Below are 11468 nucleotides of genomic sequence, written 5' to 3' on the forward strand. Positions count from 1 at the left end.
TAACTTGGTGGACAAGACTTACATGCAAAATAGATCATTAAATGCCACAAGGAAAAGAGAATAGTGGGACAGCGAATGACCCAGGGAGGCTACCTCAGACAGCGTAGTAAGGGGAGCTCCCTCTGAAGAAGTGATAGTTGAACTAGACTCAGATGGTGAGGAAGAGCCAGGCAGGGGAAGATCTAGCTAGGGGAAGAAAGTACAGCCAGTGCAAAGGTCCTGAGGTGAGAATAGGCTTGATGAGCTTGAGGAACAGAAGGAAGGCCAGTGTGGTGGGTTAGAGGGAGTGAGGGTAAGTGGGGGATGCAGGACCTTGATTTTCTATCTCTCTACTTAGTGATATGTTATGTCATTGTCTTATTTGACCCACATATGGTTTTAATCAGGGGAGGGCCATGAGTGATTTAGCATTGTAGACAGATGGCTGTGGTGGCCAGCTCCTCTTTCTGCCCTCCAGCCTCACTAGAAATGGGGCATTTCCCTCCGCCCCGCCCCTCCACCACTCCAGACATTTTCTTCCCAATCCCTATAGAGTCAACACACATCCTCTCAGGGTCACAATGCCCTCAGTGCTTCCTCAAATCTACCCACAAGTCTTGCTGCAGTGTAGCCTAACCCCAACCGTGTCACACTGCGAAGCCCAGTCTGTGAACTGTGAACTGTGAACTGAACGCCCCGGGCACTGGAGGAAGTGGCCTCACTCTCACCGCTTTTCCTCTTGCAGGGGGGCATTTATGTCTTCAAGCTTTTTGATTACTACTCTGCCAGTGGCATGAGCCTGCTGTTCCTCGTGTTCTTTGAATGTGTCTCCATTTCCTGGTTTTACGGTAAGCATCAACCTCTCCTCCCTCCCTCATTCATTCCTTCATTCATTCACTCACTCCTTTCTTTACTCATCATTCAACCAATACAACTTGAACACCAGGCTCTTTACATACGTTAATTTAGTCCTCACAACAATTCAATGATGTTCGCACAGGAGGTCCCAGGTTTAGAAGATGCCAGAAGAAGGAAAGTTAAATAAACTCATTTAAAACGGGAACCAAACATACATACATACATGCATGCATACATACATACATACATACATATAAAAATAAGATGGGAACCAAAATTTCTTCATAAATTTTGAGATAAATGGTTTGAGATTTTATTTAGAAAAGGGAAACCCAAACTATAAAAAAAAAATCTGAAGTTAAATGATTTTTTTAAAGCTGGGCTGTGATGAAAAGTATGCACTATCTTCGAGGAAAGCATGAAGGAAACAATGATTTTACCCGTTTATTTAGTGGCCTGTGTCCAGACTTAGGAGGCAGTGATGTATGCGTGCAGATCATATACTCATGACAGGCAAAGGATGTCCTTCCCCACACTGATTATCCCAACAAGATGATGTGTTTGAAGGAAATGTTCTCCAGCTCCCTCTTCGTCCTTGCCAATCCTTGTATCTTCTTCGCCACCTCACCCTCCTCCTCGTTTTCCTTTCCTCAACTCTAACTGGTCTAGAGCCACCAATGACGTGGCTTATAACTGGAGCAGTGCCCAACATGACGCACGGATTTCATGACATCTGTGGGTTTCTGTAAGACTTGCAGTTCTTTGCGATCTGTCACCCCATTGCTGACAGCGTCCGATCCTCAGGGAAAATGCCCTCTGCCCCGCCAGGCTTTGGAGGAATGGCTGGGAGAGATGCTGCCGGGGAGGGAGATAAGAGTGGTGGGGACACGTTTTATATCTGATTGTCGGTAGATATTTTCACATCAAGGTAGCTTGCTTGCCCACACAATCCACGTGCCGTGGGGATTTGGTTATGGAACACTTAGATAGCAATGACCCCCCACCCCCACCACAGCATTCACCCATGTTACAGGTGAGGAAACGGGGCTCAGAGAGGTTAGGTGACTTGCCTGTGGTCATACTGTGAGAGATGGAGTTTAGCCTGTGGTGCGCACAGCTCAGCCATCCTGCCTGTTTTTGTTCCAAATGTCACAGGTGTCAACCGATTCTATGACAACATCCAAGAGATGGTTGGCTCCAGGCCTTGCATCTGGTGGAAACTCTGCTGGTCCTTCTTCACCCCAATCATTGTGGCGGTAAGGACAAGGCTTGACGAGCCCTGTTAGGATGAGAACATACTAGGCCCTGGGGCAACTCAGGTCCAGAGGGAAACTTCTGGAGGCAAAGGCAGATGGAAGAGGCCCCCAATGCCTGTTTCCTAAGAATACTACCCTGCCATCAGCTTAGCATCTATTCTGTACCCTGCAGACACATTACCTCATCCTCACAAACCTCAGCAAATTAGATTTTGTTGCCCACTTTCCTGCTGAGGGACCCAGGGCTCACCGGCCAGCATCACTCCGCATATCGGTGCTGCCTTCAAACCTGGTCGGCCTGATTCTGAAGCCCAAACTGTTCATCCCGGGAGGCCTCTCGTTCCCAGCATCTCCCATTCCTTCCCGAAAGGGGAAGCTGAGGCATGAGCAGGTCTGGGTAGGGGGTTCCCTAGGTCCTCGGTGTGGGGGCCACTGCATATGTTGTGTCCTACACAAGGGCACCCAGCCAACGGCGGATGGGGGGGCTGACATCCACCCTTGTTCTGCTTGCCAAGCTGGTTAACTTGGAGGAAGGGGTGCGTTTTTCTGTCAGTCTTCCCAGAGGAAGCACCTTTTGCTATTGATTCTTCCAGAAAGGGTAGCTTCTTCATATTGAAGAGGGGTGTCCTTTCCTATGGGTTCCTACGGAGAAGGCACTTTTGCTCTCGGTCTTCCCAGAGAAAGTGCCTTTTTCTATCATGCACAAGGGTACTTTATGTACTAGCAGTGGCTTTGGGTGCAGGATTCCTAAGATGCTGGGCCCTTGTGAGGGTCAGCCTCAGGGTAGGGGTGGAGGACAGTGGACCTATTGGCTGCCCAGTCCAGGGAGGGAACTGGGTCGTCCAGTCTGGGTAACTGACTTTCCCTTCCCTGTTCTCCAGGGTGTGTTCATTTTCAGTGCTGTGCAGATGACGCCGCTCACCATGGGAAGCTATGTTTTCCCCAAGTGGGGCCAGGGCGTGGGTTGGCTCATGGCTCTGTCTTCCATGGTCCTCATCCCCGGGTACATGGCCTACATGTTCCTCACCTTAAAGGGCTCCCTGAAGCAGGTAAGTCCCTTCTCCGCTCTGCATCTCTGGTGCCCTTCCTGCACTGTGCTGGGAACAGCCTCTACCCTTGTGGACTCACCGTCTAGCTGGGGAGACAGACGAGTCAATACCAGTGAAATAGAGTGCTAGAGGTGCCACGACTGGGGTACACCAGGGCTATTGGCTAGGGAAGGCTTCCTAAAAGAAGAGGGAGTCGAGGAGAGACCTAAGAATGAGCTAGAGTTAAAAGTAGAAGCAGAAAGAATGTTCCTAGAAGAGGATGGGAAGCATGTGCAAAGGCCCACAGTGTGCCTGGAGGGGAGAGTGGGGAGGGATGCGGGGGGTTGATAAGAGAGGAGGTGGGAATGTAAGAAGGTGAGACCACATCATGAAGCGCTTTGAAAATCAGGACAAGAACTTTGGACTTTATCCTGAAGGTAATGGGGAGCCGTGGAGGGTTTGGAGTTGCTGAAGGGTGGGATCAGATGTATTGAGGACCTACTCTAGTCCTCATTTGTGAGCTTGATGAAGCTCGCAAGGAAAGCCCTCAAGGAAAGATAAAGCATCTCAGGCACGCTGCCCAGCAGGGGCCCACTAGCACACCTTAGAGCCAGCCCTTTGTTAAGTTATAGGGAATTCTTGAGTGAAGCAAGGCAGTGCTGGAGGTGCCCAGGTGCTAGAAACATCGATGGAGTAAGTGTGAGCGGAGAAGATTTCACTGGGGAGGAGTGGAGAATTCGATTTTGGAGGGCCATAGCTGGGAGGACCCAGCGCAGTGGCTCTCAACCATATTCCCACCAAGATGTCCCTGCCAGACCCACTCAGAGCCAGAAGGAGGGGCTCTCAGGTCTGCAGCATAGGGAAGATGGGTGGCAGGTGATGTGCAGCCCCTGAAGTTGCTGGGCACTCTCCTCCTATCACAGGTAGAGAAACTGAGACCAAACGGGGAAACCGCTTACCCATTCCTTGCAGTAAGTTATTAGCAGAGCCGTGGCTTGCAGCCCTTTCTTCCAACTTCAGGTTCAGTGTTTTCATTTTCCATGATCCTCTGCTGAACCTCAAAAGGCAATCAGGTCTGCATTTTGTGGAAGAAAGCACAGCCTGTGCAAAGGACCAGAGGTGGGAAAGAACAAGGCAAGTCTGAAGACAGTGTGTGATCTGATGAGGCAGTATTGCAAGGGGGGTGTGTAGAGAAGGTCGTGGGAGATCCGTCCATTCAGCAAATATGTATTGAACACCTACTGTATGCCAGACACTATTGTCAGTGCTGGGTCAACACAGACAAAAATCCCACCCTTTTGGAGCTTACATTCTAATAAAGATCAGCAGATAACAAAATAAAAACACATTTAGATAGGGAGGAGTGCTATGGAGAAACAGAGTAGGATGGGGTTTAGGGAGCACGGCTTTCCTGAATAGGTAACACTGAGCCAGGGCCTAAGGAGGTAGAGATGGAGCGGTGTAACTATCTGAAAGGAGGGATGTACCAAACAGCGGGTACAGCAAGTGCAAAGGCCCTGAGGCAGGTGCATGCTTGGTGTGTGTGAGGAGCAGTGAGGAGGTCAGCGTGGCTGTAGTGGAGTACGTGAGGGGGGTGAGCGGAGGGCATTGAGGTCTCAGGTGACAGGGGCCAGATCGTATGGGGCCTTGTAGGATTTGGGTGAAATGGGAGCCATGGTTGGGTACTGAGGAGTAGCGGAAAGTGATCTCTAGCATAACCCTTCCAACTGCTGTTGGAATAGAATGAATACTGAGAATAGAATGAAGGGGATGATGGTCCAGAATGGAAGTGGAGGGCCGGTGGGGAGTCACTGCTATGACCCAAGGGAGAGGAGGCGTACGTGGGAGCACTGGAGGGTGTGAAGGTTGTGGGGACGTGGCTGGAGTCTGGGTGCTGTTTGAAGGCAGAGCAGACAAAGCAGACCTGAAAAGAGGGTGGCAGAACAGAGCGGCCAGTCCTCTTCCGTCCCAGCTCGAATTCTCCCCGGTGCCCACAGCGCATCCAGGTCATGATCCAGCCCAGTGAAGACATCGTACGCCCAGAGAATGGTCCAGAGCAGCCCCAGGCCAGTGGCTCAGCCAGCAAAGAGGCCTACATCTAGGGGTGCGGGGCGGCTCACCAACCCCACATTCTCGCCCCCCGCAACCTGGCTGACCACGACCACCACGTGATGTCTGAAGATATCGTCTATCTCATCCTACCTCGAGTGGCGAGTCCAGACACCATCACCACCCAGAGAGAGGAGGTGGGGAACAGTCTCACCCCGCTGGGCCCTGCCGTGGCAGCGATACCTGATGGCTCCAGCCCCCGTGGACCAGTGACCCTTCTAATCCAGGCCCCGTAAGCATCCAGCATTTGGCGTTTGTGACGGCCAAGCTGGACCCTTTTTATCCTGCCAGGGAGTGTGACGCAGTGAGGCCGCACCCTCCTGGCTTTTAGTCGTTTTCCTGACTGTTCTCTTACTGCCGAAACCCATGACTGTTATCTCGGACTTTGCAGGAGTTCGTTTCCATTGGAACGCGGCTCTGTACACATGAAAAGGGCATTTTGTACAATGGGGATTTCCAGGGAGAGCTCACTCTTAAGTAGCAGGGAGCCAGCAGAGCTTTCATTTTTTCGGTTTTCTCTTCTGGAAGCAGCTTGACTTTAAAACAAGCCCCAAGGACCTCAGTCAGCTTTCCCAGAGCTGCTTCTCAAGCAGTCCGCCTACTGTCCTTTTTCCCTGCCACAGACTGAGTTAATATCTCTGTGGCTAAGCTTTCCTGCCCCCTCCTCACCAAGCCATTCTGTTGCACCTGGGCCAAAAGCAATCATTCCAGTTGGGACCCGCTCCCCTACTGATTGGAAAACTGCCACAAGCACAATTGATTTTTTTATCGCCATTCGTGGGTAGGGGCCACCGATCCCACTGGGAAGTCCCCTAATCGGAGCCCCAGTCTTTCTTAGGCTGTCCACCTTTACAGAGCACAGAACAGTTGCAGAGGAAATCAAGGTGAAGTTCTGTCCCTGAGTCAGAATGGATCCAGTTGTCTTTCTTGAACTATCTTTCTCACTGCCACCCCGTTCAAAGCTGCTGCCTTCTCACCTTCTCTGAAATTCTTCAGTGGGAATCCTCTCACTGCCACTAAAATCTACCCAGCCCACTAACTGAGGAGCTAGTGCTAATCCAGCTTCCCAGCCCCCTAAAGTGCTTCAGAGATTAAACTGCTTTCCTGGGAGTAGTTTTTGTTCCTTTCCAGAATGGGCTCCGTGGTGGTGGCGATGGCAAATCGGGTGAAGACAGTTCCTTGCAAGCCCCAGTAACAGCATTTCTCATTTGCCAGGAAGGTGGGTTCCCATGTAGCAAATCGTATGTTGTGCCCTGTAGCTCCTTAGCTAGTTAGCTCTCAAACTGTGTTTTACGACTAATCCTTAATAACTATGGTAAATAACTGTGACTGTGGGTTTTTTAATCTCTTGTCATTCTCATCCGAAAGTGACCAGTGACCAGCATCCCAGTTCTTGCAATAAGGTATTACCCTCAGAATATTAAGCACATTATTGTAGAGAAAACAAAAAGTACTTGTACACATATAAACGTACACACACGTACACTCATCCTCACCCATGATATATAGAGTCTTGTTTGATATTGTGTAGAAATCTAAATCCTTTTCCTGAGGTCATCTGTAAAATAACCTCATTGCTGCAGCCTCCCAAATGCCAACTGCTGTATCCATGATCAAAATGCATTTGTATTGTTAAATTATAGGGTTTAGACCGAAAGAAACCCTTCACTGTGCCTCATGGTCCCATCCTTCCCCCCCCCATCTGTGTGAATTCCTTTAGAATAAGGACAGGAAGACTTCTAACTTTTTCTTCGTTCTTCAATGTGAAACTAACACCAAGTCTTTCTGAGACAAATGCAGCATATTTAATGTTTGTAAGGAAATCTACATAAGATGTTTGGCAAGAAATCCCCTAACTGATTTCCATCCAAACCTACTTATATAGCACAATATTATGTGTCGTACAATTATTGTGAGAACTGTGAATATGTGTAACTTTTTTTTAGTATTTGCCCTGGAGGGAAAATATATTGTATTATCATATATGCTTTTTTTTTCAATAAGGATTTATTCTCAGAATACCAAGTAAATCTATCTCTATATAAAAAAATATATGTAATATAAACATATTCAAACTATATACAGAGCCTGTTTTAAAAAAAAATACAGTATTATTTAGTAAAATTATCTGTTCTATGGACCAAATGTAAAATATTTATAAATGAAGATGCATTTTAAATGTCTATAAATGGTGTCATAACTAGAGCACGGACATTATGTACATTTCTAAGAGTTTAGAGGAAAAATAATAAAGGTTCTATGATATACACATCAGACCTTCAATTCTTTGGGGTAGGGAATCAGAACAATAGCCTCTTTCATCAGAACAACAGTACAGACACACAGAACTATTTTTCCCCAAGAGAGAGAGATTTGGGCTCAAAATCCAGTGAGATACAGCTAGACTTCCAAAAAGTGGCTAGAAAATGACTCTGAGCCACATAAGAGAGGTGTTTTTACTGTTCTAAAAAAAACTTTAACATGGTCAATAAAGGTTTAAAACTAGGCTAATAAAGAGCACATTTAGTTAAGAAGGACATTCATTCACTCATTGATTCAGCCCTCAAAATATTATTTTTAACGTTGTTGTTTTCATTTTATTTTTTGAATCTTGTTTAGAAAAATTTGAATTCTACCGAGAAGTTGTAGGAATGGTTCAGTGGACACCCGGATTCACCAGTTGTTGACATGGTGACACTTTAACTCTCTGTCAATCAAAGTTCAGTCTGGGAAGCAGATTGAGTATTTTGGAAGAAGAGATTTATTATAGAAACAAGATTTTATACAGTTGTGGTAGAAGGTAAGCAGTAAGGATCTGAGGGAGGTGGGGGGTCAGAACTAAGTCACTAACCAGCCAGAACAGAAGAGGTAGTCACAATACGTGTGTGCCCATAGTTCCTTCTGCCTCTTTTGCATATTGCACTCTTGAGACTGCAGGAGCACAGAATTCCAGTGGGCCCACAGTGAGTGAGAGTCCAGTGAGACTCAAAGCCAGCACAAGGTGTGGGTGTCAGGTCTACAACTGAGTGAGTGAGGGCTCTGAGGGCCCTGAGAAGCCACACTCGCTATTCAAAATAGAATTCGCTTCCAAAGCAGAAAAAAGGCAACGGTGTTCTAAGAAACACCCAAGGAACCCTATCATAGCCTGTCTTACTCAAGTTACTTTGCCAACCACTTACAGTGAAAATGATGGCATACGAAGAACCGGAAAGATACAGTAAGCTATACTTTTTCTTACTCATCGTAAGCTGAAGGTAGTGAGTATTTGCAGAATGTGTGCATATCGAGAAATGAAATAAAAACAACTTAGTTTTGTGCTGGTTTCTACTGTTCTTGTAAGAATGAAATGCACATTGTGTAATTCACATATGAATTAGATGTTCCTGCATTTGCATACTATGAAGATGAATAGTAAAATTTATGCTAAAGATTAAGATTTAAATGTTTCCTTTACTTAGGATGAGATTAAATAGCATATTGAGAGAAAGACTATGGAAGGAAGGAAAGGCCTTATATTTTAGTAACTTCAACAACACTTCTTTCCTGCTTTTTTAAAAAGAGTTTTATTAAAAATATAGCTAATATATAATATTATATGAGTTTCAGGGGTACACCATAGTTGTTCATCATTTCTATACCTAAAGAAGTGATTACAAAAATAAAAAGTGATTACCTTGATAAGTCCAGCCACCATCTGACACCATACTGTGCTATCACAATATTATTGACTATTTTCCTTGTGCTGTACATTGCATCCCATGACTTACTTATTTTATACCGGGAAATTTGAACCATTTATTGCCCTTCACCTTCCCCCCTCTTTTTAATTTTTCAATTACAGTTTTCATTCAATATTATTGTATATTAATTTCAGGTGTACAGCATAGTGGTTAGACATTTATATAATTTAAGAAGTGATCCCCCTGACACTGGTGATCACCCTGGCACTATACATAGCTATTGCCATATCATTGACTATATTCCCTCTGCTTTACTTTACATCCCCATGACTATTTTCTGACTACCAATTTGTACTTCTTAACGCCTTCATCTTTTACACCCTGCCATCTATCTATCCCATCTATCACCTCGACAAATCTAGTATCCATCTGATACCATACATAGTTATTATATATTATTAATAGATTCCTTATGAAATACCCTACATTCCCACGGCTACTATGTAACAACCAATTTGTACTTCTTAAGCCCTTCCACTTTTTTCACCCATTCCCGCCCAGCTCCTGTCTGGCAACCATCAAAATGTTCATTGTATCTGTGAGTTTGTTTCTGATTTGTTTATTTTGTTCTCTTGATTACACATATAACCAGTATCACTTTGGATCTGTCTTTCTCTGTCTCACACTCCACTCAGCACAATTCCCTCCAGGTCCATCAATTCTGCTGCAGATGACAAGAACCGATTCCCTTCCCTGGCCGGGCAATATTCCAGTGTATATATGTACCCCCTCCTCTTTATCCATTATTCCATTGACAGACACACAGGCTGCCTCCATATCTTGGCCATTATAAACAATGCTGCAATGAACGTAGGGGTGCACATGTCCCCTCAAAGTAGCATTTTCAGTTTCTTTAGATAAACACCCAGGAGTGGGATCACTGGGTCCTTCTTTGTCTCTTGTTATAGCCTTTGTTTTAAAGTCTATTCTGTCTGATATAAGTATTGTTACCCCAGATTTTTTCTTATTTCATTTCCATTTTCCTGAAGTATCTTTTTCCATCTCTTTATTTTCCATCTGTGTGTATGTCTCCCATCTGAAGTGATTCTCTTGTAGGCAGTACATAAGGGTTTTGTTTTCTTATCCATTCAGCCCTTCTGTGTCTTTTGATTGGAGCATTTAATACATTTACATCAAAAGTAATTGTTGATAAATATGTAGCTATTGCCATTTTATTCATAATTTTGATCTTTTCCCCCCCATTTTAAAGAGAAGTCCCTCTAACACTCCTTGTAATACTGCCTTGGTAGCGATGAACTCCTTTAGCTTTTTCTTGTCTGGGAAGTACTTTGTCCTTGGATTTTAAATGATAGCCTTGCTGAGCAGAGTGGTCTTGGTTGTAGGTCCTTCCATTTCATCATGTTGAATATTTTGTACTAATCCCTTCTGGCCTGCAAGATTTCTGTTGAAAAATCAGCTGACAGTCTTATAAATTACTAGCAGCCTTTCTCTTGCTGCTTTTGGATTCTCCCTTGGTCTTTAACCTTTGCCATTCTAATTATGTGTCTTAGTGTGAGCCTGTTATAGGAGCTACAAAGCGATCCACAGTGGTTGGCTGCCTGTGCTAAACCTGGAGGCACATGGGAGAGGCCATTCTGCCAGCTAAGGATGGCTGCGACCTGTACTGGGCCGGGGGTAGCTCCTCAAATAGCCAGGACACCCTGAGGCCTGCTGCCACCTGCCAACTCCCTTAAAGTTCAGCCACTGATAAAGCCTCGTGTGGTATGCAAGTTGGGTGACGCAGGGTCTCAGGGAGTCACTACAGAGGGAAGAGTTGTGGTCACCAGGTTAATGTTTGGTGCCAGGGCTGAGACTGGAGCTACTTGGCAAAAGTCTCAGAGCACACTGAGGCCAGTTGTGGCCCACCTGGAGCCTGTGGACTCCAATAGTTTTCCAAAAAAAGAGTGCAATGTGGGCTGGTCTGGCTGCCAGCAGAGAAACTGCCTCCTTTGTTGGGGGAGTTGGGTGGGGCAGGGCTCCAGCGAGTCAGCGGGCAGCCCTGGAGCCCCGGAGCTCATCAAACCAATCAGAATCAGATTTAGCTCTAAGCGTAGGGGGAGGGCTCAATAGTTAAAGATGGCGGCTGCTGGCCATCTAGGAGCGAGACCTCTCACAGGGAAAATGGGACTTTCCTTCAGCCCTGGCCTTGAAACCACAGACTTCTGTCTGCTCCCCATATGCCTCTGACGCCCCCCTGAGTCACTGTCCCTTCGCTGGAGCCCAAGGTGAGTGCCTGCGAGTGAGTCTGTGCGTGGGCCGTTTAAGAGGACGTCTGGGTTTCCTGCGGCCTTCCGTCCCACCCCTTTTTCACTGTTTTTCACAGGTAGATGTTGTGGGGGCTTCTCTTCCCAGCACCAGTGCTCCAGGATGGGGATCCTGGAGTGGGGCTGGGGTTCTTTGCTCCTCCGTGGGGAACCTCCATGGCTGAGGTATCCCTCCCAATTTCCATCCATCACACGGAGGTTTGGGACCAGTCCATTTCGTGTCTCTGTCCCTCC

At 46.4% G+C, this 11468-nt stretch overlaps 1 protein-coding gene across 5 annotated transcripts in view; it reads left to right on the forward strand.

The window, feature by feature from the left end:
• SLC6A1 (solute carrier family 6 member 1) overlaps positions 1-7499 on the forward strand; it is a 40932-nt gene extending 33433 nt beyond the window's left edge. For all 5 annotated transcript variants that reach the window (XM_081072952.1, XM_081072955.1, XM_081072954.1 and 2 more), the window contains 4 exons: positions 725-827; positions 1993-2093; positions 2975-3142; positions 5119-7499. In XM_081072952.1, coding sequence (XP_080929078.1) covers positions 725-827; positions 1993-2093; positions 2975-3142; positions 5119-5223 — 477 coding nt within the window. In that variant the 3' untranslated portion in view covers positions 5224-7499. The remainder of the gene's footprint in view (positions 1-724; positions 828-1992; positions 2094-2974; positions 3143-5118) is intronic.
• The last annotated feature ends 3969 nt before the right edge of the window (positions 7500-11468 follow it).

The sequence above is a fragment of the Rhinolophus hipposideros genome, assembly GCF_964194185.1.
Source record: "Rhinolophus hipposideros genome assembly, chromosome: 14".
In the NCBI taxonomy this organism is placed as follows: Eukaryota; Metazoa; Chordata; class Mammalia; order Chiroptera; family Rhinolophidae; genus Rhinolophus; species Rhinolophus hipposideros.